Source organism: Monodelphis domestica, chromosome 1 (assembly GCF_027887165.1).
Source record: "Monodelphis domestica isolate mMonDom1 chromosome 1, mMonDom1.pri, whole genome shotgun sequence".
Taxonomy (NCBI): Eukaryota; Metazoa; Chordata; class Mammalia; order Didelphimorphia; family Didelphidae; genus Monodelphis; species Monodelphis domestica.
This window is the reverse complement of record NC_077227.1, coordinates 321892236-321920157: the sequence shown is the minus strand read 5'-3', so window position 1 is coordinate 321920157 and position 27922 is coordinate 321892236. Positions and strand designations below refer to the sequence as shown.

Sequence of the window (27922 nt, the reverse complement as noted above, 5' to 3'; positions counted from 1 at the left end):
TATATCTGTCAATATTTATTAAAAGTTGTTCTGATTTAGTGTTATAAAATTTCAGAAAAGGAGAGAGAGAGAGAGAGAGAGAGAGAGAGAGAGAGAGAGAGAGAGAGAGAGAGAGAGAGTGTGTGTGTGTGTGTGTGTAAACTTATTCAGGTTATTTTATTGGCAACCTATTTTTTCTTCAGAATGTTGTTCATGAATTAAGAATAACCAATCAGGTGATTTATTTGAATCCACCAATTGAAGAATGCAGATACAAGCTCTATCAAGAAATGTTTTCCTGGAAGACAATAATACTTTCACTTCCCAGAATTCAGAGTCAGAGGTATCAGGTAAGCATTAAAGTACCAGTGGTTCCTAAATATTTCATCTTCTAACTGACCTTATATGAATCAGCCACTGTTCAAAGATTCCTGTGATGTCCATTCCCCCTTCCACCCTCCCAAGGCCCTACTAATCAATTCATCCTGCAGAACTGCCCAAATCACTTCATGTTGCATCCATTTTTATGTTTTCCAGGTTTCTTTTGAAACCTTCCCTTTTGTTATGTCTTACAGCATAATGTACCATTTGTTCTTATATTAAAATTTGTCTAGCCATTTCTTAATTGATGGACAAGCCATTCTTGGTTTCCAGTTCCTTGCTAAAGGAATGTTAAGAATATTTCCTGTGTGTATAGGTCCTTTTTTATTTGATCTCTCTGGACCACATGCTCAAGAGTTGTATCACTATTTCAGAGTATGTACAGGTTAGAGATTTTTGAGACAGTTCTGTGTTGTTTTTCAGAAAGACTAGACCAATCTCTTTAAAAAATAAACCAACCTAAATTTAGGATCTCTTTTTTTAAGATCTACATTTTCTTTAATCATACTCTTTATCAGCTTACTACATAGTAGAGAGTTTAAAAGGTATCTGGTTATTGACCTTGTAATAACTATATGCCTTTAAACTTGGCATTTTTTCAACTAATTATTTATTGCACTATTGCTGGGTGCCAAAGCACTATGGTAGGTATTGAGGATTCAGACATAGTCTTTAAACTCATGGAATTTACATTCCAGTTAGTAAAAAATAATCTGGTAGTACTACCTAAATAAGCATTCCCTTAATTTATCAATCACTTTGAATTGCCTCCATTTACTGAAGTATTAGTAACATTTAACTTGTTTCAACTCTCTGCATTCCTAGATAGATATGAAATAATTTGTTTTGAATCAAACTTTGAGCATGCCTCTAACAAACTTTTGATGTGCAATGGACCATAAAACATCTTCCTGGTTTGGCATTAATGTTTTTATTAACAAGAGTGAAGTAGTACTGTATAGTGATTTTTGTAGTACTTAAGTTTGACCTTCTAATAATCATTTTCCCAATTAGTGTGACTTAGCTGCTATGTGACTTTGAGGAGATTAACATAGTATTATATAGTTGGTTTATTTATTTATGGGCTCCTTTTTTATTAGGTGGGTGTGCATTATGAACTATCTGAAGAAGAAAAGTTCTATAGAAATGCTTTAACACGGATGCCTGATGGCCCTGTTGCACTTGAAGAGGCTTATTCTGCGGTCGTGGGCATTGTAACTGAAGTTGAGCAGTATGTCAAGGTAATATCCTTTATTTAAAACTCTAGGTTTGGTTTCATGGAACTTTTATATTATATCCTAAAAATGTATAGGTACATAATGGGAATTGATTCAAAAGTATTTTCATTTTTTAAAACATACTCTTCCTACCTACTTTAGATTTTTTAATATAATGGTTTATAAATATGAAGATGAACATTTTTACCACATATAATAATATATGATTTATTTAGAGATGTTTGTATTGGAATTCAAAGTCTTAATAATGGGACCATTTTCTTAGGTTAGCTATAAACAACTTAAATTTTGTTCCCCCAAATCTGAACATTCTGAAACTCTGAAGAGTAAGGTCTCCATGTTTGTTTGTTTATTTAATTTCAAATATTTTTCCATGGTTACATGATTCATATTCTTTACCTTCCCTCTTCCATCCCCCCTCTTGTAGCCAATGATCAATTTCACTGGGTTTTACATGTGTCATTGATCAAGACCTATTTCCATATTATCAATATTTGCACTAGAGTGATCATATAGAGTCTACATCCCCAACAATATCACCATCAAACCATGTGATCAAGAAAATGTTTTTCTTCTTGTGTTTCTACTCCCACAGTTCTTTCTCTGGATGTGGATAGCATTCTTTCTTATAAGTTCCTCCAGATTGTCCTGGGTTAGCATTGCTGCTAATAGAGAAGTCCCTTACATTCTATTGTACCACATTGTATCAGTCTCTGTGTGTAAGGTTCTCTTGGTTCTGCTCCTTTCTCTCTGTATCAATTCCTGGAGGTTGTTCCAGTTCATATGGAATTCCTCCAGTTCTTTATTCCTTTTAGTACAATAGCATTCCATCACCAGCAGATGCCACAATTTGTTCAGCCATTCCCCAATTGAAGGGTATCCTCTCATTTTCCAATTGTTTGCCACCACAGAGAGCATGGCTATAAATATTTTTATACAAGTCTTTTTTCTTATTATCTTTTTGGGGTACAAACCCAGCAGTGGTATGGCTGGATCAAGGGATTAAAGCCCTGTGGGCAAAATTCCAAATTGCTTTTCAGAATGGTTAGACCAATTTACAACTCCACCAGCAGTGTGTTAGTGTCCCAATTTTGCCACATTCTCGTCAACATTTATTACTTTCCTTTACTGTCATGTTAGCCAGTCTAATAGGTGTGAGGTGGTACTTCAGAGTTTTTTTGATTTGCATTTCTCTGATTATAAGAGATTTAGAACACTTTTTCATATGCTTATTGATAGTTTTGATTTCTTTATCTGAAAACAGCCTATTCATGTCCCTTGCCCATTTATCAATTGGAGAATGGCTTGATTTTTTTGTACAATTGATTTAGTTCTTTATATATTTGAGAAATTAGACCTTTATCAAAGGTTTTTGTTATAAAGATTTTTTCCCAATTTGTTGCTTCCCTTCTAATTTTGGATGCATTGGTTTTGTTTGAACAAAACCTTTTTAATTTAATGTAATCCAAATCATTCATTTTACATTTTGTGATATTCTCTATTTCTAGCTTGGTTTTAAATTCTTTTCTTTCCCACAGATCTGACAGGTGTACTATTCTGTGTTCACCTAATTTACTTATAGCCTTTTTTATATTTAAATTTTTGAATTTATCTTGGTGTGGGGTGGGAGATTTTGATCTAGACCTAATCTCTCACATACTATTTTCCAGTTTTCTCAGCGGTTTTTATCAAACAGTGGGCTCTGTGTCTCAAAAGCTCAGTTCTTTGTGGGTTTATTATATACTATCTTGCTGAGGACATTTACCTCAAGTCTATTCCATTGATCCTCACTTCTGTCTTTTAACCAGTACCATATTGTTTTGATAACCACTGCTTTATTGTACAGTTTAAGATCTGGTACTGCTACATCCCCATGCTTCACATTTTTTTTCCATTATTTCTCTTGATCTTTTGTTCTTCCAAATGAACTTCGTTACAATTTGTTCTAATTCAGTAAAAAAAAGTTTCTTGGTAGTTTGATAGGTATAGAACTGTATAAGTAAACTAATTTGGGTAGGATTGCCATTTTTCATGTTAGCTTGTCCTACCCATGAGCAATGAATGTTTTTCCAGTTATTTAGATCTAGTTTTAATTGTGTGGAAAGTTCCATGTTTTGTTAAAGATCAATAGATACAGACTTTATCTTGGTTTAAGCTGTACAGTTGATTGCATTGGGAGCAGCTAGGGGTCTCAGTGGATTGAGAGCCAGGCTTAGGAAGATGGGAGGTCCTAGGTTCAAATCTGGCTTCAGACACTTCCCAGCTGTGTGACCCTAGGCAAACCCCCATTGCCTAGCCCTCACCACTCTTCTGCCTTGGAACCAATACAAAGTATTGATTCCAAGACGTAAGGTAAGGATTTTTTAAAAAGAGTATTGTGTTCTAGAAATCATCTATATTGCAAGAATATCTTTTTCATGGTGATTTTTATTTTTTAACTTTACCATAATGGCCAGCACTTGCTTGAAAAACAAGATTAAGTGACCAGGGCCAGTTTCAGTGGTAGAACTTGAACTCAGATATTTCTAAAGGCAGCCTTTGGACCTCTATGCTATACTGTTTCTACATACTGAACATTTAAAAAAAATATATTACTTAGTGATTTTCTGTATTTCCAGGTTTGGCTTCAGTATCAGTGTTTATGGGACATGCAGGCTGAAAACATCTACAATAGACTTGGAGAAGATCTAAATAAATGGCAAGCTCTTTTGGTTCAGATAAGGAAAGCCAGAGGAACTTTTGACAATGCAGAAACTAAAAAAGAATTTGGACCAGTAGTTATAGACTATGGCAAGGTAAGTTGTATTATTGAAAAGCAGGGGACAGCAGCTGGGTAGCTGAGTGAATTGAGAGCCAGACCTAGAGACAGGAGATCCTAGGTTCAAATATGATTTCAGATACTTCCTAGCTGTGTGACCCTGGGCAAGTCACTTAACCCCCATTGCCTAGCCCTTACTGCTCTTTTGCCTTGGAACCAATACCCAGTATTGATTCCAAGATGGAAGGTAAGGGTTTTTTTGTTTGTTTTTGTTTTTTTAATGCAGAGATCAGTCCACAGAAAATCAAATTTATTTTTGGATAAAATATAATCGAAGTGTAAACTTCTAACATATAGCTGATTGTTGTGACTTTTTTCTCTTATAGGTACAATCTAAGGTGAATTTGAAGTACGATTCTTGGCATAAAGAGGTCCTCAGTAAATTTGGACAAATGCTGGGGACAAACATGTCAGAATTCCATTCACAGATCTCAAAGGTAAGGTATAATTTTTATAGTATTAGACTAGTCTACAAATAAAACTTGTTTCATATTAAAATACTGTATTCTTTTTAACAGTCTCGACAAGAATTAGAACAGCATTCCGTTGATACAGCTAGCACATCTGATGCTGTGACATTTATAACATATGTACAGTCTTTAAAACGGAAGATCAAGCAGTTTGAGAAACAAGTTGAGGTAAGGTGGTTCATAGTTGTATGGGAAGAGTTTACAATTTTTGTGGGGCAGATCAGCAGCATCTATGCTTATTGGAATTTCTGTAATTTATCTCAACTATGCTTGGAGGATTTGAGTTCTGTTTATGCCTTTTCTTAGAATTGACCATTTTTACTCTGGTTGTTGACATTAACCTAATCAAATCCTTAAGACTTAAAACAAAGGAGAGGCCAAGATCCAATTTTCAAATACCCTCTGACACAGTCATGGCTGTGGAAGTCTGTGACCATTCAGATGGAGCCAATAATAGTGATTGGATGAACTGTGGGAATTTGGACTTTGTCTCCTTAATTTTAGAATGTCAGCTCCTAGGAGGTAGAGTTAATATAGGCTTTATCTTGGTTTCAGCTGTGCATTCGAATGTGTTATAAGCCTCTATTGTGTTTTAGATCTATGTTGCAAGAAGTCATTTTCATTATGGTTTCTGTTTCTTCAAAGCTTTATCGTAATGGTCAGCGCTTGCTTGAAAAGCAGAGGTTCCAATTTCCTCCATCTTGGCTCTACATTGATAACATTGAAGGAGAATGGGGAGCATTCAATGATATCATGCGACGCAAAGACTCTGCTATTCAACAACAAGTGGCAAATCTCCAGATGAAGATTGTCCAGGAGGACAGGACAGTAGAGAGCCGAACAACAGATTTATTGACAGATTGGGAGAAAACAAAACCTGTTACTGTGAGTTTTACGTGTGTGTGTGTGTTGCTTATGTGTAGCAGACACCCTATTTATCAAAATATTTTATTGACCCACTTAACTCTAGCTAGCAACTATGGGGGAGGTTTATAGGACATAGCACTACCTAAAATACCAAATTTCCCCAGAATTATGACTTTACATTTGGTAAAGCATACATTCTTTCCTTTTCCAATTTCCATGATCCCAAAAGACTGTGCTCCTCTCTCAGTGCCTTTCAGTTGTCAAAGATATCTTCCCTCCATTATTATTAATCATCTTTATATTGTTGGCATACCTCTGCATATGTCTAATCCACATGCTGTCACTTTTTCTTCCTCTTAGCCCTTGTTACTTTAAGTTAACCACTAGGCTACTAGAACAGAAAAAGGTTTGGCATTTTAACTTCTGTTTTTTAAAGTTAAACCCACTGAAATTGGTAATTCAGATGTTTTCTAAATTTCTGATAGGCCTGGGATAAAATTCCATATTACAATTTGTGTAAAGCTTCAATATCAGGAAGCTGCTTTGAGTACTGAATCTAATTTTACCCCTAAGAAAAACCTAGGGAAGAAGAGTGACAAGCTGTCTGGGTTAGCCCCATTAGAGAATTTGAAAATCTATTCCTGGAGTGTACCCTTTACCTCAGATAAAAAGTGCGAGCCTGATTGAGAAAAGTTCTAAATAAGAGATCATAAGCTTTAATCTGACCCTGCTTATTTAGGAACGAGAGGTTTTCCTTTGTAGTATCACCAATGTGCACCCTAACACAGTATTATCAGGCTCTGTTGTGGCAGCAAAGGAGGGAGAGCCAGAATGTTTTTATGAGTGGTATTTTCTCTAGCTATTGCTCTTTTTTTTTATTATTTTAGTACCTTTTAAAATTACTTTGATTCTCTGACCCCAGTTTCCAGGGGACACATGTTAGGTTAAGAGGAATGTGGAAAGTGAGTTATCTTTCATTAAAGCTTAGAAAAATGTTAGCACTTTCATAGCGCATTAAGTTTGAAAGGAACCATAAATTGATAAATTCAAACTTCACTTAGAGACATTTTTTTAAACCCGTACCTTCTTAGAATCAATACTATATATTGGTTCCAGGGCAGAAGAGCAAGAAGGACTTAGGCAGTTGGATTGACTTGTCCAGGATCACACAACTATAAAGTGAGACTATATTTGAATCCAGGACCTCTTGCCTCCAGGCCTGATTCTCTATCCACTTAGATGCCCCCCAAACTTCACTTTTGATAGCTCTAGCAGTAGGGCTTTACTTGGTAGTTTTTTAGTCATTACAGTTCAAATAGTTCAAGAACCAACATTTTAGTTTAGTCAACCTATATTTATTAAGTACCTATTATTTGCAATGCACTATACTAGATCCTCTTCTACTGGCAATGAGTCAGCAAACATCTATTAAGTAATTAGGAAAATAGACAAGGGACCAAAATGAAACAGTCCTTACCTTCAAGGTCTACAGGGAGAGATGAGATATATATATATAATCTGTAAATATGTGCAAAGTAAATACAAGGTTGGGGGGTACATAGAATGCACTGTCATTCAGGGGGTCAGGAAAACCTCATCAGGAGAGATAACACTTGAGATGAGCTTTAAAGGAAAAGATTTTAAGAGGTTTGATATTAAAGATTTATTATTAATTCAACATCCTCATAACTCTTGTTGAAGAGAGGATATGCTATGGGAGGAAGAGGAAAGCACAGTCCATGCAGAGGTGTTTTGAGCTGGGAGGTGGAACAATGAGGGTGAAGAGGCTGATTTGCCTAGACCAGAGGGTACACGACAGGAAGTGATATATGTAATAAGGTAAAGAAGGTGGGCCAGTGCCAAGTTCTAAAGGGCTCTGCATGCCAAACTGGAGTTTGTATTTGACCCTAGAGGTAATGGGGAGCTTTATAATAGAGTTTGAATAGGGAGGTGACACAGTTGGACCTGGATTTTAGGAAAATCATGTTGATAGGAATGGAGAATGAATTGGAGAGGGATTTGAAGAATAGAGACCAATTATGATCAATGAATGAATGAAAATGAAAGGAAAAATGTTTATTTGGTGTTTACTATGAGAAATTATTACTATAATAGTAAACAATCACTCTTGTCCAAGTGAGAGGTAAAGAGGATCTGTTCTTGGAATGATGGTTTTGCAATTAGAGGGAGACAATAAAAGAGATGCAGGAGCTGTGGTAGAGGTAGAAATGACAAATCTGGGCAGCTGACACTGGGACATGAATGCAAGAGGGTTACAAGAATATCCAGGAGAAGGTCAATGGTGTTGAGTTAAAGGAAAGTAAAAGATTCTTAGTAACCTTTGAGAAGAGTTTTGGTAGAGTGGTGGGACCTAGAAGCCAGGCTTGAGAGGGAACAGAGAGTTGAGGCAGTCACGGCAGGCTGTTCTTAATGCTGAGCAGTAGTAGGGAGAACAGGAATAGACTAATAGTATGATAACAGGGTGTCAAATGAATGGGTTTTGTTTTTTTTTAAGGGAAAAGGAGGACTAAGTTAGACAAGAGTGGTGGTGGACAATGGAGAAAGAGCCATTAAGGAAGAAGAGAGGGAATGCTGGATGGGGCAGGTTTCAGGAAAAGTGAAAGAAGGTCTGTGATCAAGGGTACAAGGGAAAGGTTTAGCTTTGGCAAAAAGAGAAGGCATTGTATCCTGTGAACCTAGGGCAAAGAGATAATGATGTAGTAGAAAGGTTTTCAGACAAGCAGTTATAGAGATCAAAAATACCAAGAGAGATGACTTTGATGATCCCAGGAGGGAGGTTGGGAGGCATGTTAGGGGTGTGAGGAAAAATGAGAATTTTTTCTACAAGTAGTCTGATGATCAATTAGAGAAGAATAAATGAGTTGTGCTGCAGCACTGAGAGTTGAGTTGAGATTAGGTCTCAGAACCAATCACTATGGTTTTGTTACTGCTTCCTTCACCACTGCCTTCAGGTATGGAAGACAGATGACTGGGAGTTGAAGAGGATTGGCAGGGCTTTAATGGGACAGGAGGAAAGGGAGGAAAGGGATTTAAAAGTAAAAGTAGTTCTTTGTTAAATTTGATAATAATATAAAAATAATTTTTATTTTATATATATATATATATAATAAAAAAAATAAAGGGTGTAGTAATAAGAAAGTGCCAGGCAAGAAGAGGAATGATGAACTAGGAGAAGAAGGGGTAGAGGGAGAGTGTTAACAGGACAGTATTTTCTGAAGAGTGCCAGAGAGAAAACAGGAGTTTATGATCAGAGAAGGGAATTTCAGACTTCAGAATCATGGTAGTAATGAGGTCTAAGAAGGAGGGAAGAAAACTCCCAACTCTTTATTGATTCTGTGCCTTTACTTATTAAACTCTTTTCCTGCTTCAAAAGAAGGCCAGTTTAAATGTTACCCACTCCAGGGAAACGTCCCTGATTTTTTTTCCCTCCACATCCCCTGGACTTCACATAATACTTTGTTGAACCCAGTTGTGATTCTTATTAATTGTATGTATTTTATATACCTCTTCCTTAAATGATATGCTTCATAACATCAGGTATTGTGTTTTATATACATTTTCTGTCTTATACAAGTTGGCATTAACAAATAACTATTTGGTTTAAGTCAATTGAAGTCTGTCTGGACTCTTTCTCCCCTGTAGGAGTACATTCTCAAATGATTGGTTGTGTTTGCAGCTGCTCAGACCTCTAAGTAATGAATTTTCACTTTTTCTACCCTGAGCCTCAACCATTCACTTATTTTCCCTTTGGCGTGGTCTCTATTTTAGGGCAACCTTCGTCCAGAGGAGGCTCTTCAGACGCTTACTATCTACGAAGGAAAGTTTGGAAGGCTGAAGGATGATCGTGAGAAATGTGCAAAGGCCAAAGAAGCTCTGGAGCTCACAGATACAGGCCTTCTCAGTGGCAGTGAGGAACGTGTACAGGTAGAAACTGTGTATGATTTATCAGCATACATCATGGAGAGATTTTTATTTTCTGTCCTTTAAATGGAATTGCTTCATTCTTAATAGGTAGCTTTGGAAGAGTTACAAGATCTCAAAGGAGTTTGGTCTGAACTTTCTAAAATCTGGGAGCAAATTGATCAAATGAAGGAGCAACCATGGGTTTCAGTACAACCTCGAAAGGTATGTTGCCTTTAACTGTGTATTTCTGGGTAGTTGGGTACAGCTAATTCAGCCTTAGACCATCTAAGGCAGCGGTTCTCAACTTCTCAATTTGTAGCAATGAGAATACATAATGCATATCAGGTATTTACATTCCGAATCATAACTGTAGCAAAATTACAGTTTTGAAGTAGCCACCAAAATAATTTTTTGGTTTGGGGTCATCGCAACATGAGGAACTGTATTTCGGGGTCACGACATTAGAAAGGTTGAGAACCACTGCTCTAAGGACTTTGCAAAGAATGATACTGAATGTTAAGAGAATGGAATTTATATTCTTTAGATCAGGTTTGGCCATTTAGATGCCTGTTATATCTCATTGAAAACTTAGAATTCAGTAATAACTGTAAAAATTCTAGAGAAAATCACGTCACCACAAACTACATAAAGGAGGCTATTGGTTAGCCAACTAAATAGCAACTTGCCTTTTTTTTCTATCAGCTTCGGCAAAATTTAGATGTTCTCTTGAACCAGCTGAAAAACTTCCCTGCCCGTTTACGGCAGTATGCCTCTTATGAATTTGTTCAAAGGCTCCTGAAGGGCTACATGAAAGTAAGTGACTCCATAATTTTCTCACTTAATGGTAAATTGTGTTAGAAACATGTTGTTCATTGGTCAATGTGCTTTATTGTCACCGTAGATAAACATGTTGGTGATTGAACTGAAATCTGAGGCACTTAAAGATCGCCATTGGAAGCAATTGATGAAGAGACTTCATGTTAATTGGGTTGTTTCTGAGCTAACCCTTGGCCAGATCTGGGATGTTGACCTGCAGAAAAATGAAGCAGTTGTCAAAGATGTACTACTTGTAGCACAAGGGGAAATGGCTTTGGAAGAATTTTTGAAACAGGTAAATATTAAAACTTGAGGGCTTCTGTTCTTTCTAATGATAAGATGGTGTCATGATAAAGACTTGGAGCCAGAAGTCCTGGATTTGAAATTTGGCCTCCTATCTGGTGGGGATATGTAACCATAGGCAAATTGCAATCTCTCTGAACCCATTTCCTCATCTGTGATATAGGGGAACATTTGCACTAACTGTCTTACAAAGCTGCTAGAATTAAATGAGGTAATTATATACAATGTTTTGTAAGACACAAAACACTATCAAATATCACATTATGCTTCTGGCAATTGAGTGATGGTGAATTATAAGCAGAGCTAGAAAATATTTAATACTCAATAAATACATCCTGTGAAAAATAACGTGATTTCAATAGTTTCTAACAGATGACATCAAACAATTATATTTTGTTTAGTCTTCATAACTCTTAGTACCCAGGATACTGAATGTTCAAATACTGACAAACCTTTCTTCCCTAAATTTAGATTAGAGAAGTATGGAATACCTATGAATTAGATTTGGTTAACTATCAGAATAAGTGTCGCCTGATTCGTGGTTGGGATGACCTCTTCAATAAAGTCAAAGAACACATCAACAGTGTCTCTGCCATGAAATTATCTCCATATTATAAGGTATCTTATAATTGTGTCTAAATTATATAATTTCACTATTCTTTGCATTTATTAAAAAGGAATTTCATTATGTATGTCAGCCCAATGTGGCATATGTTCTTGGGGATGTGCAAACACAACTTTTTCATGTTGTAATAACTAAAATTATGAGGCTGGTAGTAGCTTAATAACTTTATTAACTCAAAGTAGTAGTAGTAGTAGTAGTAGTAGTAGTAGTAGAAGTAGTAGTAGAACTAGTAGTAGAAGTAGAAGTAGAAGTAGAAGTAGAAGTAGTAGAAGAGAGAGATAGGTAGAGGTAAAAAGATACTTAGCTTTCTAATCTCTGGTTGCCATTTATGGACCTCTAGCTGAACAATGGTCCCCTCACTTCTCCACGAGGATGCCAGGCCCTAAAGACCTTCTGGTCTTCACTTATAAGCTCTTTTCTCCACACACTCTCACACATCACATCTAAGGAACCAACCATAATTTCTATATTTGCTTGGTCCACCCAGGGGACAGCTTCCTGTCTCTTTGGTTCCTTGGTTCTTTACCTTCCTTTCTCTGAGGGCTTATCTATACCTGAATTTACTCAGTGGTCTTTGACCTCCAGGTCTCTGAGAGATGACACTAAAAAGGCAATACTGAAAAGAGAGAAATTTGCTTCTGACAATGACATTCAACTAAGAAAAATAGAAGTGATGTGCTATAGTAAGAAGACTGAAATTGCTTCAGTGTACTTATTTTTGTGTCATATTTTCCTTTTTGTAAAATATGTTTTTACACATTTGTTACAAGGATCCAAATGAAAGTTTGAACTGTAACTTTTTTTTTGCAAAGCCTAAGCAAAACAAAATAGGAATTAAAGTTATATTCTTATGAAAAAAAATTATTAAATTCAAATCTAGAGTAATGAATGAGTGTACCTTTTAACATTTTATTTTTTTTTCCATTTGAATTGTCTCTCCTCGAACAATTTTCAAAATCTTCTGTTTTGTGAATGAGATGCTTCATATATTTTCCTCAATTTTTTCATTCTTTTGGTTTTGTTTTATAGTGTCCTGTTGCCTTGTGAGGTCCCTTAATTCTAGTTGTTGTATTCTGGTTCTTAAAGACTGGATTTCATCCCTGGCTTTTTGGTCATCCTCCTTCTGGACTGATTTTTTTTGGAGGTCTTCTTTCATTCTCTTTACCTCATCTCTCATCTCCTTTGCTTCATCTTTCATCTCCTGTGCCTCATTTTCAATCTGATTGATTTTGGCTTTTAAGACACTATTTTCTATTTCCAGATGACTTATCTTAGTTTTTAAATTCTTTTCCCAATTGTCTTCAGCCTCTCTTAATTGTGTTTTGAATTGCATTTTGAGTTCTTCCAAAGCCTGTATCAAATTTGCTGGGATTTCTGTTTTATTGCTTGCCTCCTCCTGTGTAATGTTTGTTTTTGGTTTGTTGCCCGTTCAGAAGCTGTCGATTGTAATTTCTTCTTTTTCTGTTGTTTGCTCATATTTACCCCTTCTTTGCTCCCTGTATTTGTCTGTGCTCTTGCTCCTCTCATTTTTTTGGTTTTGGGGCTTTCTGTTAGTCTCCCCTCTTGGAGCTTTGTCAGATCTCTCAGTGCAGTCTGGGGAGGAGTGTTGGAGTTTGAGCTTCCCTGTCCTCTGGAGGCTTTTGATTGGATTAAAGTCCAGCAGTCAGTGAGTGAGGGGTGTTGGAATTTGGGCTTCCCTGAGTTCTGAAGACTTTTGATGGGATTAAGTTCAGCTGGATTGGGCTGGATGTGCTCTGAGGCCTAAACCTCCTGGAAGGCTGGAGCAATATGGAGGGTCTCAACTCTTCTGACCAGGCTGCCAGCTCTTTGCTCCCTCTCCAGCTCCTTCCCTGCTGCCTGTGTTCAACGCTCTGAGTCTGGCACAGCTCTGCCCCCAAGGTACACCCTCCAGACCAGCACCTTTGCCTGCCCAGATGTTCCTGCTGCCGCTGGAGGCTTAGCACTCTAGGTGGGGGGGAGGGGTCCTGGGACCTTCCTTCTGCCTTCCACTTAAACCTGAGAGTTCTTGGATTCTGGCTTTTAGGGGGGGCATACCTTTTGAAATTAGTCTAGCAGGAGGGTTCCTTGGCTCTGTCTTGTTGTTAGGTTTGATTTTCAGTCCCCTAGGAGCATTCAGTTTGTGATTGGTAAGGAAGGGTTTTCAGAGATCTGAACTATTGCTGCTTCTAAGCCGCCATCTTCGAACTCAGGTCTTTTAACACTTTAAAATGAGTTCTAAGTTACCATGTAACTATTAGAGAGGCTGTTAGATGTGAATATAGATGAAATTCTAAAGGTTAGCAATTAATTCCTGCTACATTTTTACAACCAGGTTTTTGAAGAGGATGCTTTGAGCTGGGAAGACAAACTCAATCGGATTATGGCTCTCTTTGATGTGTGGATTGATGTTCAGAGACGGTGGGTCTACCTTGAAGGCATCTTTACAGGCAGTGCTGATATAAAGCACCTTTTGCCAGTGGAAACCCAAAGATTCCAAAGGTAGGTTTTGAAATCATTAATCTCCAATGAGAGTCAAAAGAAATAGTTATTCTTGACTACACTTTAAACTTTTAAAATTAAAAACCTAATTCATATTTTCATTCCATTTTTAGCATCAGTACAGAGTTTTTGGCACTAATGAAAAAGGTATCAAAATCCCCCCTTGTTATGGATGTTCTGAATATCCAGGGTGTGCAGAGGTCTTTGGAGAGGCTGGCAGACTTGCTTGGAAAGATCCAAAAAGCATTAGGAGAATACCTGGAAAGAGAGCGATCATCCTTCCCAAGGTATTTCATTTTTGACAAGTTTTGAAATATAGTTTAATTTCAGCTATGTATTGTCTTCTATTGATAGTCATCTGTTGAGTTTGTTTACCATTTTCTGTACCATTTATTTGTTCTATTTAATCTGCTAATTAAGTGCAGCTAAATCTGCTGATAATTCCCAGTTGCAAAATAATAACTAATAACTCCAGATTTTCCTCTCAACTTCATTAACCTTTTTTAAAAATTTTATTAGAAAAAAATTTTTTAAACCCTTACCTTCTGTCTTAGAATTGGTTCCAAGGCAGAAGAGTGGGAAGGGCTAGGCAATGGGGGTTAAGTGACTTGCCCAAGGTCACACAGCTTAGGAAGTGTCAGCCAGATTTAAACCTAGGACCTCCCATCTCTAGGCCTGGCTCTCAATCCACTTAGCTACCCAGCTTCCCCCTTCGTTAAACTCTTGGGCAGCTAGTTTAATAGAATATCATGGAAACAGTCCAGTGAAATGCAGTGTCAGGAAACCTGGGCTCAATACTGACCTTTTGGCTCTGCTTTGACCATACTCACATCATTTAAATTTCTGAGCCTGTTTTTCCATTTATAAAATGGGATTAATACTTCCAGTGTCTGAGTTAGGATAGTCTCCCCCTTTGGGAGGGAGGAGACTCAGAGGTTTTTTGTACAGGAAACTCTACTAATGCAGTCTGTAACTCATGGTCTTAGTTGTGTAGAGCAAAGGTGTCAAACTTGCCATTAGCAAAAGCCAGAACCAGATTAAAATGTGAATAAGAAATGTTTAAAAAATGAAAATACAATAGAACATTGTTGGTGTGCAGCTAGTAGGAGTTTATTTCAATTTGAGTTTCACTCTATTGACCTATATCACTTAGATAAGAAGATAACTTGAACCCAAGTCTCTCTGGCTCTGAGGCCAGCTCTCTATATACTATGCATCTGAATTCAAGTTGTATTAATTAATAAATACAAAAAGATGGGGTGGGCTACAGCTTATTCTTCTAGGTCTTGAGGAAGCTAATTCCTCCAATAAGAGGTAGCCTTCAACCTCAGGCTAAAGTCTTTTCTTCAAGGAGTCAGAGAATACAGCCAGTTCCATGGGAGATATCCTTTTCCAACAAAGGCCCACACCTTCTTATCAGGTTGCTTTGCTTTTTATCACTTTGACTGGGAACCAGTTGAACAGGTGCTCTGATCGTCTCTAGTCTTACGTTTTTCCCAATTAAATATTTGTTGTCTCAGAAAATCAAACTACGGTGCTTTCTGGCACGTTGGTATGTATCACTTATTCTTGATGGTTCTTGGAAGGCTGAAGCATTATTCTCTTGATTGCCTTGCACTAAAGACTCTCAGCAAGGACCAAATGCCATATTTTTTATTAGACTCCTTAGTGCCATGTACTTAATTGTACAGCATCCCAGTGAAGACTATGCAAAACAGTCCTTAGACTCTCCCCAAATTGAGTCTCGTGATGGTATATTGGTGGGCCTAGAGATAACATTCACCTCCAAATACATTCAACAGATATTTTACAATGTTCTCATAGGTTACCACTTTCCTTGTGCCTATAAGGCCTATTCTAACCCCTCCCAGAATAGGAGAGAACAAAATTTAAAATATAACAGACATCTAACAATGCCAAAAAATAGAAGGCAAAGGGAAAAATAAAATCTTTCCCTTTAGAGGTCTGGGCCAGATATGCTTTCAAGTCTTTCAAGGCTCTTCCAATTTGGGGCATGGGCTCCATCTGACATATGGCTCAGTGGATTAAGAGCCAGGCCTAGAGATGGGAGGTCCTGGGTTCCAATGTGGACTCCGACACTTCCCAGCTGTGTGACCCTGGGCTAGTCACTTAACTCCCATTGCCTAGCCCTTACCACTTTTCTGCCTTGGAACCAATACACAGTATTGATTCTTAAGTCAGAAGATAAGGGTTTAAAAAAAGAAGAAGTTATTGTCAAGTGAGAACTGTCTTGGAAGAAAATTTCTCTACTGGGTCCTTACAAGATAGAAAGCAACCCATAAATTTCTTCATTGGATCCTTGCAACAAATAGAAACAACTATATGGAGATCTAGTTTTACCCCAAGCTAAGAGAAAGTAGGCAACCCCCTCCCCTCTTAAAAAAGAAAATCCCACAAACTGAGATGAGCCTCAAAAATATTAGGATTCCTGAGTAGGAATTTAGCATTTGGGTTCTGTTGTAAACCAACTCCTGATATTCTGAATAAATCACCAAGATATCACCCCTGAACCAGGCTACCTACTCACAAAAGACTGGGCTCAGACCAATTTGATCCTGAGGAAGTGAATCCCCAAGGGATTAGTTTTCCTCTGATTTTATGCCCATTTCAGGATAAAACTTCAAAAAAAATCTTTAACAAAGTTTTGTTTTGTTCAAGTCAGGGACTACCCTAAGAGCAGAGAGCAGAGATCCCGCCAACAAAGGAACTCAATGTGTGCAGTATAGGCATTGGATAATGAATGAGATAGCTTTTTATTTTATGCCTAGCTTATTAGCCTTGATAAAGTAAAAGAAACATTAGATGGCTTTGATATCATGAGTAGCAATTATACATTTCTTTTTTCTTTTTATGTATTAGCAATAATTGAATAGCATTAATGAATTTTCTGGTGTGGGAAAATATTTTAACTTCAATTAAAATTAAGAAATTAGGTTTGCATTTTTAATTTTAATGGCTGCAAAAGACCAGCCAAGAAGATATCTATCTTAAAAATAGGAAAGGTTGAACAGAAAGAACATTTTTCTTTGTGTTAATATCAGCATTCTGTTGAAGATTAATATCATATTGCTATGGTAGTGTGGCAAGATAGACTTTAAATATATCTCAGTCTCTCTGAAGATACTTAAAAAAGAAGCTCATACTATATCTCCCTGCATAGTTTAGTCACTTACCTGCCTGAGGCAAGATGGTCGGTGGGGGAAGGGGGAGGAAGGGGAGAGCAAGCTGGACCAGACAATCTCTAGAAACCCCTTTCTGCTTTGAGAGTCAGTTGGTGTGTTCCCAGGGTAGAAACTTACTTAGTTTAATTTTTAAATTGTCTTATTAATCTCTTCTGTCTTTATAACTGTCATTCCTAGATATATATGTACATATTCTTTCCCCTTCCCTCCCCCCACCCATTCCTAGAATTGAACCCTTCCTTGTAGCAAAGAAACAAAAAAGCAGTTAAGCTACAGCAACTGATACAGTGACTGCTTCTGACCAGAATTCTGTTATTGTGGGCTTACTTATTTCAATGGGACCCTCGGTCCATGGAAAAATACAGCCAACGGGAGACCCTAAGTAAAAAGCTACACAGCAACTTAGAGATAACGTTATCTTTTAAAGCTCATTTTAAAAGTTTAATCATTGTTTAATTTTCCTGATTTTAAAAATAAGTAAAGGGGAAAGTGCTGGTGGGGTGGGGGAATAGGAATGAGGTGGACAGAGGAGAGGCCCACCTTTCTAGCTTCAGGGCTCTTTAGTTCCTACCAAAGTAGTTCTGTCTTTTCTTGAGAAGGATAATCTGTGCTGAGTAGCCTTATAGTCTTAGCACTCAGTGTGCTCAATAATCCTCCCCACTTGGTACCCATCCCAACTCCAGGCAGCCTAGGCTTCTCTCTTGTGATATCTAAAAGAGTTCTTGAAGTTAAATGGATGACCTGACATTCTGAAATCTAAATTCCTCTTACTCAAGGAACACTTCCATATGTATATATTTATTACTCTTAATGTCAGGAATAGAATTAGTCAATCACTCCATTTTTACTTATTTAAAATTTTGTTTTTAGATCACCTTTTATTTCTCAATGTTGTCTCTTATAATAAAAATGGGAGAGAAGGAGAGAGATTACACTGCTTAATTTCAGAAAACTTGACAGCAATCTAAAGAAATTTAGCCTGGGCTATATCTTGTTTCTGGATTGAGATTCAGTACTTATGGATTAATCTTTCGGGATAATATGCCATAAATTGAGTCTCTGTGTATTTACACTTCAGTAGCTTACAATAAGTACTTTGTCTTTACTAGATTCTACTTTGTTGGTGATGAAGATTTGCTTGAGATAATTGGAAATAGCAAGAATGTGGCCAAATTGCAGAAACACTTCAAAAAAATGTTTGCTGGAGTTTCCAGCATCATTTTAAATGAGGATAACTCTATTGTCTTGGGAATTTCATCACGTGAAGGAGAAGAGGTATCTAGAAGTTGAGTTTTGTGGGATGGGAAATAACATTTCAAATTTCACTGAGTCTCAGTTCTTAAATTTTATTATTTCAGGTCATGTTTAAAACTCCTGTGTCAATCACAGAACATCCTAAAATAAATGAATGGCTCACCCTGGTGGAAAAAGAAATGAGAGTCACCCTAGCTAAACTTCTTGCTGAGTCTGTTACAGAAGTAGAAATCTTTGGCAAGGCAACTTCAATTGATCCTAATACCTATATTACTTGGATTGACAAATACCAGGTAACTTGAATTACAAATATGTTAAAATATGTTATATCTAAGGAGAGCTTTATTTACTGGTTTTGAAAACTTACCCTCTACAATCAATTGTTTTTCAGGCCCAGCTTGTCGTTTTGTCAGCCCAGATAGCTTGGTCTGAAAATGTAGAATCTGCGCTGACCACCATTGGTGGTGGGGGTGGCGATTCAGTGTCTCCTCTGCAGTCTGTGCTGACCAATGTTGAGGTCACATTGAATGTTCTGGCAGACTCAGTGTTGATGGAACAACCCCCATTACGAAGAAGGAAATTGGAGCATTTGGTGAGTGTTTGACATGATAGGCTATACATTTGAAGTCCTGATTATAAAGAAACCAAACCTGTAAAGTGCTTGTAATAAATGTTAGTGGGTCCTATAGAAGGAAAGCTTATAGGCCATGTATAGTAAAAACTGAAGGCTGGGCTAGGTGAGGGATTCTCTGTTGGAGGCGTATGTGAATCCTGGGAAGTGCCCTGTAGATCTTGTAAGGTCAGCTTAAATATCATCTCCTCTATCAAGCCTTGTCTAATTATCCTGGTTATTGGTAACTCTCCTGTAGACCTCACATAGCACTTTTCCTTAGCAAGTCAATCTACTCATTTTTCCATTTTTATTATGGTTAAGTGTCTTATATACCGAGTCACTAAGTTCTTAGAATTTTAATGAATGTTTAATGAATGAAGGATTTTTTAGCTACTCATTTTTTTTTAAGCTTTCTGTCTTAGAATTAATATTAGGTATTAGTTCCTAGGCAGAAGAGTGGTAAAGGTGAGGTAATCAGGGTCAAATGACTTGCCCAGAGCCACATAACTAGGAAGTGTCTGAAACCAGGTCTGAACTCAGGACCTCTTGTCTCTATGCCTGGCTTTCTATTCACTGAACTTCCTAGCTGCCCTTTGGCTACTCTTAATGTGATCCTCCCAAGAAAGTGATTACAATGGTGTTTTGAGTCTGAGAAATTGTAGGGAAAGGTTTCTTTAGCAGAAGAAGCAAAAGAGTGTGTATGCTTAGACACTCACTTGCCTGTCTCAGATAGAGGATGGACTTATAGCATATTTACCAGAACTAAAAGTTAAATTGTAAGATGTAGCCCTCTTAATAGAGGATGACTATTTTGCATATCTAATAGAAAATTCTTAAAAATAATGATAATAATAGCTATCATTATATAGCACTTCAAGCTTTAAAAAATGTTGGGGGGAAGCTGAGTGGTTCAGGGGGTTGAGAGCCAGCCCTAGAGATGGGAGGTCCTGGGTTCAAATCTGGCCTCAGATACTTCCTAGCTATGTGACCTTGGGCAAGTCACTTAACCCCCATTGCCTAGCCTTTACCACTCTTCTGCCTTGGAACACCAATACACAGTATTGATTCTAAGACAGAAGGTACGTTTAAAAAAAAAAGATTTGCAAAATGCTTTACAAATATTTTTATTTTATCTTCACAAGAACCCTGGAAATAGGTACTGTTAATATTATCATCATTTTACAGATGAAGAAATTGAGGTAAATAGAGATAAAGTGACTTGCCCAGGGTCACATAGCTAATTAAATGTGAATTCAGATTTGAATTTAAGTCTTCCTAACTACAAGTCTAGTACCACCTACCTGTTATAAAAATTTAGTAATATACAACAGTGCATATTGAAATAGTTTACAAAAGCCTTTGAAATAGTAGTTAAATTTAGATCTTAACAGCCCCCCCAAAAATATAAAGAACACCTTGCATTGCTCTAGTCTTTGACAAATTGTTTTCTTACTCTACTCTCTATCTTTAGATTACAGAGTTAGTTCACCAGAGAGATGTTACAAGGTCTCTACTGAAAAGCAAGATTGACAACTCTAAATCTTTTGAATGGCTTAGTCAGATGAGATTCTACTTTGATCCTAAGCAAACCGATGTGTTGCAACAGCTGTCCATTCAAATGGCTAATGCCAAGTTTAACTATGGCTTCGAGTATCTTGGTGTTCAAGATAAATTGGTACAAACTCCACTTACAGACCGCTGCTATTTGACAATGACACAAGCCTTAGAGGCAAGACTTGGAGGATCTCCATTTGGTGAGTTATTACAAACGTGTATCATTATTCTAATCAGGAATTCGCCCTTATGTAGCATTTCAAAGGTCACAAAGCACTTTTCATATAGACTTCTGCTACCCACAGTTTTCAGATAAGAAAACAGGGAAGTGACTTGCCTACAGCCACCCAGCTATTGAAGCTGACACTCATGCTCCAGTCTCCTGGAGTCCACATGCAGCATCATTCTCTTGGGCAAAAGTATTTCAGCATTTCATGAAAGCCAGTGAAGGTACCACAGTAGTAGTCTGTATTGAAGCCCTAACCACGCCTCTCTTCAAATCTTAGGTCCTGCTGGCACTGGTAAAACAGAATCTGTCAAAGCTCTTGGACATCAGCTCGGGCGCTTTGTTCTTGTTTTTAACTGTGATGAAACATTTGATTTCCAGGTAAAAGAGATTTTTGTTATCTGATATAACTACAATTAGATGTCTATAGAGTATCAGTTGGTAGAGTTCATGCTAGCAGAATATGCTAAGACCTGATTTTGTGATGAACTCAGGATGTGCCTGCTGCATGTTGCACTTTGAGTCATTAGGCATAATTTTAGAAATTATGGACAGTTTGATGAAAGTGACATGCCTACTTGGTGTTGGCTCTGAGATTTTCCTAGCACGGGCTCCTTTCATCTTAAGAAATGCCCCATTGCTGCTTTGCCAACATAACTCTAGAAACACCTTGAAGTTAGTCAGGGTGACTCCTTTTGTCTTATATCCTTAGCACCCAGGGCTTTGCCCAGAGCAGGTGCTAAATAAATACTTTGGGTACTGGATAATCATAGAGCTCAGGAATTCCATTGATTCCCATTTAAGAAAGGCTAATAATCAGCTATAGCTTTAAGCATATCAAGGATTTAGAATAAACCTTTTTTTTTTAATTTATGCAGTTTTAGAAGACATTTTCAATGTTAAGTGAAGAAATGTTTGCATAGCATTGGGTTGAATTTTATTAGGTAGTAGTGGATTCTGGGAAAGGGGGGAGAATCCAGGAATATGTACATCTAAAAACCAATCAGTTTTGCTAATCCAGTGATTCTTTCCATTTTTAGGCAATGGGGCGAATCTTTGTGGGACTTTGCCAAGTTGGTGCTTGGGGCTGCTTTGATGAGTTCAACAGACTAGAGGAGCGGATGCTCTCTGCTGTGTCCCAGCAGGTTCAGTGCATTCAGGAGGCCCTGCGAGAACATTCTAATCCAAACTATGATAAGAGTAAGACCTTGTTATTAGTCAAATTCCTTCTTCCCTTAAGTAATGTAAATATAAAATAAATACTTATATGTTTATATACATATACATGTCTACATACAGGGAAAGGTTTTTTGTAATAATTTAACCTTTCAGCAATTGTTTTTGACCATCAGTGTGAAGATCATTTATAGCTCAGTGATGCAGTCAGGCTCTGTTGAGGAGAGTAAGAATATGCCTCCTAACAGTAAAGGGCCCTTGATCTTGCATTCTGGGTTCTTGTATATCTGTTTTTTGGCTCTTAACCACTCTCTGTGTGTTTGTGTGAAAGTCAAACCCATCTTTTCTGTTTTTTAATCTTTCAAAAATGATATATTTTGTTTTTACATCACCTCCACTTTTTAATCTCTCCTTCCTTCATTCCCCTACACAGTGAGCCATCTCTTCTAATAGCAAAGATTGAAAGAGGAAAAATGTTTAGCAAAATGAGTCAACACATCAACTCTGTATTACATATGCAGTATACTGAGAAATTCATAAGAATGTGTTAAGTAAAATTAGAGGAAGGGAAGGAAGGGCCATGGAATTTGGCAGTTACGAAATCAACTTTGGAGAGATCACTTTCAGTTGAAGGATGAAGTCAGAATTGAGATCGCAAGGAGATGAGAAGTAGACAGTTTTTTTTAGGAGTTGGGTTGTGAATGGAATGCAAGAGGAGATGATCATTTGAAAGAATAGTAAGGTTGAGAAAAGGTTTTTATTTTCTTTTTCTTGAAGATAAGGAAGACTTGTGTATGTTTGTAAGCAGGAGAGAATGAACCAGTAGATAGGGAGAAACTGAAGGTTATGGGAAAAGAAGGGATACCATTAGAATTATCTCATTCCTTCTGTTTGAAATTTAACTTTTCCTCATGGATTTCATACTTTGCATTTAAGAAAAAACTGAAGAAAAGTCCTTTTTCTATGTTACATTTTAGCTTCTGCACCTATTACTTGTGAATTGTTGAACAAACAAGTCAAAGTGAGCCCTGATATGGCTATCTTCATCACCATGAATCCTGGCTATGCAGGCAGATCAAACCTCCCAGACAATTTGAAGAAGTTATTCCGAAGCTTAGCAATGACAAAGCCAGATCGCCAATTGATTGCCCAGGTCATGTTGTATTCTCAGGGCTTTCGAACTGCTGAAGTACTTGCCAACAAGATTGTGCCATTTTTTAAGTGAGTAACAGTTATTCACAATCAAATTTATTATTAAAAAGTTTTTTAAAACATATTCAACTTAAACATTTTTATTTGTAATCATGTCTGGCATGTGTTTTTAACTCAGTGCTTAAAATAGTCTATTTAGTTAAAGAGAATTTTTTTTTCTTTCCATTTTTTAGACTATGTGATGAACAGCTCTCTTCTCAAAGTCATTATGATTTTGGTCTTCGAGCTTTGAAGAGTGTGTTGGTAAGTGCAGGAAATGTGAAGAGAGAGAGAATTCAGAAGATAAAAAGGGAAAAGGAAGAACGTGGTGAAGTAGTTGATGAAGGGGAAATTGCTGAAAATCTACCAGAGCAAGAGGTTTGTTTATATAACTCCTATTTGGATACTGACTTAATATAATTTAAGAATTTGTCTTGACTTATATGGTGTGTGCTCAGAGTTGTTATCTCAGCCTTTTATCTTTTTGTTTCTTTTCATAATTTCACACTCTTCAAGTATTTTTCTCTAGCCTCAGCTTTCCTTATTAAACTCTATACTCCTCTCAAATAGCCTGTTCTACACTTCTGTCTGGATGTCTGTAGCTCCAACACCTCCAAAATGGAATTCTTTTGTTTTCTCTACTAAACTGAAAAACTATTCATTATGACCCCACTCTTTCTGTTAATGACACCATCATCTTTGCCATCACTGTCAAGTTAAAAACTCAGTTATGTTGGATTCTTTCCTTCATCACTTTTTTTTAACCCATACTTTCTGTCTTAAATCAGTACTGTATATTGGTTTCAAGGCAAAAGGGTGGTAAGGGCTAAGCAATAGGAGTTAAGTGACTTACCCAAGGTTACACAGGTAGGAAGTATCCGAGGCAGGATTTGAACCCAGGACCCACCTCTGTGCCTGGTTTTCAATCCACTTATCCACCTAGCTGCCCCCTCCTTTGTCACTTCTAATCAGTATTGCCATTAGCTATGTCCCATCGGTCCATCTTTTCTCCATTCTTAATATTACCACCCTTGTTCAGGCCCTCATCATCATAATAGTAATAATAACAACTGATGCTTATATAACACTTTAAGGTTTGCAAGGCACTTTGTAGTCTCATTTAATCCTCAGAACTACCCTGTCAGGTTCCAATATTGTCCTTATTTTAATTTATCTCATTATATCTTGCTTGTACCCTTGTAGTAGTTTCTTGTCTGTTGTTCCTGCTTGTCTCTTTCCCTGTTTTTTTCCAAGTTACTTTTCCCTAGTTATAGCTTTGATTGTCCTCATACTACTAAAAAACCAGAAGTGGTTCCTTATTATCTGAAGGTTAAAGTCCAGTCTCTTTTACCTGGCATTCAACACCCTCAGTGATTTTGATCCTAGCTCAGGAGTCCCAGCTTTCTCTTATACAACTCACCTTTATTTTCAAACTAGCCTGGGGTCCATATAAATAGCATTTACCCTCATCCTAATCCAGAGTTGCTCTTCTGTTTCTAACCACAGATTAAAGTCTAGCTCTTTTCATCGAGCCTTGATGTACAACCTCCAATTTAAGCTTTATTTATTGAATTGACTGAATGTGAATGGCCCACATTTTCCTTTTATTGTCTGTATTATTTTAAGAGATTTATATGTAGGTTTCCCTGCCTCCAGTCTCTTTTCCCTTTCAGTTCTCTCTTCAACATTTACAAAAGATTACTTTTTATAAAGCACAGTTCCAATCCTCTACTCAGTTTAAAAAACCTCCAGTCTAGCTTTAGTGACTCCCCAGTGCCTGCTGAATAAAGTACAAACTCCTTAGACCAGAAATAAATGTTATATCTGGCTTTATTTGTTTACTATTCCTTAACCATGGCATATGCACTCCTTTAGTTTTCACTGACTTTTTTTCAAGGATGGTGGGAATGGTGCTGATACTTTTGGTGAAAGCCGTAAGATGAAAGCCTTCTATCTTTAATATCACTAGTCTCCTGCTCTTATATTCTCTCACCTGAATTCTTTAGCTACTCTTACTTTATGCCTTACTGTACTTAATACTTACTTTTATTATTATATACGTGTCTAGATTCCCCTGCTAACTTGACTTTATTTAGGGCAGGCATTATTTTTTGTTTCCCTGACAAATGCTCTAAGGCATATATTTATATTGCCTGTCATAGGTAATTGATAAGTTAAGTTGAATTGATGAAATTTAACTAATTGTCTTCACCTAACTCTTAAACCAGCCAAACTAGAGAGACTGTGGAATTCAAGGCAATTTAAATTTTGAACTGGTAAATATAGAGGGTTATGATAGAAGAGGATTAATTTTTTTTCACTTCTCTAAAACCTATAATCTGTTATTTTTACTTAGATTCTAATTCAGAGTGTCTGTGAAACAATGGTACCAAAACTTGTAGCAGAAGATATTCCTCTGCTCTTCAGTCTTCTCTCTGATGTATTTCCTGGGGTTCAGTATCATCGTGGTGAGATGACAGCACTACGAGAAGAGCTCAAGAAAGTTTGTCAGGAAATGTATCTGACATATGGTGATGGAGAAGAAGTTGGTGGAATGTGGGTTGAAAAGGTATCTCAAAAGTTATATTTATACAGTGTGAACACACACATACTCTCTGTCTCTCTTCATCCTATGCTGGACAATTTTGGCATAGAGAAAAACTCAACTGCTTGCATTATCATCACATAAATGTGTGAAAATGCTATCCCTAGTTAATTTGGTGGTTCATCTAGTTCATGTTCTGCCTTGGATGCTGGCACATATGATATTTTGTGGGAAAGATTAATTGTTGTCCTCTGGTTATAAGAACAGTATTGTGCTATAAACATTCCTGATTTCCTTTTATTTGTATGGAACAGTCATCCATATATCATATTAAACATGATCTTGAATATATTTCTATAAAAGTATTTATAAGTTCACTGGGCCAAATTCTTAGCAGACAATGGCCATATAAAAGGGCTGAATCCCAGATAGATTTGTTTTCAATATACAAAATGATAAAGCATATGTTTTTGTTTTGTAGGTTCTTCAGCTCTATCAGATTACACAAATAAATCATGGTTTAATGATGGTGGGACCTTCAGGAAGTGGAAAGAGTATGGCTTGGAGAGTTCTCCTCAAAGCTCTGGAAAGATTAGAAGGTGTGGAAGGAGTAGCACACATCATTGATCCTAAAGCAATCAGCAAGGATCATCTTTATGGTACCTTGGACCCAAATACTCGAGAATGGACAGATGGGTTGTTTACACATGTTCTGAGAAAGTAAGTTACGGTTTCAAGCTGTTCCCATTGAGTAATTTGATCCTGTTTCTTGCACTAAAATATAATAGAAGTGGTAACAGCAGCAGCAAATGCTCCTAGTTCATATAACAACCCTTCTTGGATAGGCAGAAGAATATCCTCGAAGCAGGCTCAGAAAAGTTAACTAACTTATGATTAAATGTCATCAACAGGAGTAAGTCTCAGGTTTTTTCCTCAGAGAAAGTAGAAAAAATCCTTCTGACAAGTATATTTTATTCAGCTTGTTACTTAAATTTTTTTTAAATTCAGAATCATCGATAATGTGAGAGGTGAATTGCAGAAACGCCAGTGGATCATCTTTGATGGAGATGTTGATCCTGAGTGGGTTGAGAACTTAAATTCTGTCCTAGATGACAACAAACTACTGACTTTGCCAAATGGAGAGCGTCTCAGTCTTCCACCCAATGTAAATTGTGCTCCCTTTACATTTTTATTGTTAAATGTTCTCCTTTTAATGTCTAGCTAGAAGTCTGATGTTGTCAAAAAATTAGTTATAAAGGTAAAATGTTTGTTTCAGTAGCCACTTTATTTAAGAAGGTCTCACAATTCTTGGTTGCTAAATTATTTCTTTCTTTAGGTAGTGAATGCCAGTTTGAGGAGACAGAAGTAATAAAACATAACTGAAAATTCATTAGCATCCTGCTTTTTAGTAATAGCCCAGTTAGAAAAATACTTTTTTCATAGGCCTATAAAAATAATGAACTGGTAGTTGGGCACATCTAGGAAATGCTAAAAGGTAGGAGGAATGCTGTATAAATCTTAGATATGCAGGACTAAATTTTGAAACTCTAAAAACTGAACTACAGATTCAGTCTAAGAAACAATATGGCCTTTTCCTCTTTACCATTTGTTAATCATACTATCAGTTATCCAAGTTCTGTGCTTTTATCTTGACCTAGTTACCTAGATTCTGTGGTAATGATTCTGTGACCATGTTCTATCATGAAAGGCAGTTTGGCATAGTGGATAGAAAGCTCGCCTTGAAGCTGGAAAGACCTGGATTCAAAATCCTGCCTCTGACACATAACTGACTGTATGACTTGAGCCAGGTCATTTATTCTTTTGTCAGTCACCTCTCTATTTCACAAGGAGGTCTTGCCCTGCATTGGGTGAGGTATTTTCTTCACCCAGGAACACCCTGTGCTAGTGAAATCACAGGTTCCAGCAGCACTTATTCCTTATGCAGAGGCCATCTATCAAGAATTCTCTTGGGGCAGCTAGGTGGCTCAGTTGATAAAGAGCCAGAGCCCAGAGATGGGAGGTCCTGAGCTCAAATCTGTCCTCAAGCACTTCCTAGTTGTATGTCCCTAGGCATGTTGCTTAACCTCAATTGCCTAACCCTTACTGCACTTCTACCTTAGAACAAAGGCAGTTTTATGAGTTTTTAAAAGTTATCTTGATTAATGATATGAACATTAAAACCTTCCCGCCTCCAGTTTGCATTTATACAAATAATTCCCTTTCCATCTTCTAGGAAAGAA

The 27922-nt window shown here is 37.1% G+C and overlaps 1 protein-coding gene across 2 annotated transcripts in view; it reads left to right on the top strand.

Moving 5' to 3' along the window:
* DYNC1H1 (dynein cytoplasmic 1 heavy chain 1) overlaps positions 1 to 27922 on the top strand; it is a 98043-nt gene that overhangs the window by 25715 nt on the left and 44406 nt on the right. For both annotated transcript variants that reach the window (XM_056811256.1, XM_056811257.1), the window contains exons 11-34: positions 183 to 329; positions 1461 to 1601; positions 4217 to 4393; positions 4743 to 4853; positions 4935 to 5054; positions 5532 to 5771; positions 9543 to 9698; positions 9786 to 9899; positions 10380 to 10490; positions 10579 to 10788; positions 11268 to 11414; positions 13754 to 13920; positions 14034 to 14207; positions 18233 to 18398; positions 18482 to 18670; positions 18769 to 18969; positions 20462 to 20744; positions 21051 to 21151; positions 21811 to 21970; positions 22924 to 23167; positions 23332 to 23515; positions 25494 to 25706; positions 26164 to 26402; positions 26691 to 26847. In XM_056811256.1, the coding sequence (XP_056667234.1) occupies positions 183 to 329; positions 1461 to 1601; positions 4217 to 4393; positions 4743 to 4853; positions 4935 to 5054; positions 5532 to 5771; positions 9543 to 9698; positions 9786 to 9899; positions 10380 to 10490; positions 10579 to 10788; positions 11268 to 11414; positions 13754 to 13920; positions 14034 to 14207; positions 18233 to 18398; positions 18482 to 18670; positions 18769 to 18969; positions 20462 to 20744; positions 21051 to 21151; positions 21811 to 21970; positions 22924 to 23167; positions 23332 to 23515; positions 25494 to 25706; positions 26164 to 26402; positions 26691 to 26847 (4152 nt within the window). The remainder of the gene's footprint in view (positions 1 to 182; positions 330 to 1460; positions 1602 to 4216; positions 4394 to 4742; positions 4854 to 4934; positions 5055 to 5531; positions 5772 to 9542; positions 9699 to 9785; positions 9900 to 10379; positions 10491 to 10578; positions 10789 to 11267; positions 11415 to 13753; positions 13921 to 14033; positions 14208 to 18232; positions 18399 to 18481; positions 18671 to 18768; positions 18970 to 20461; positions 20745 to 21050; positions 21152 to 21810; positions 21971 to 22923; positions 23168 to 23331; positions 23516 to 25493; positions 25707 to 26163; positions 26403 to 26690; positions 26848 to 27922) is intronic.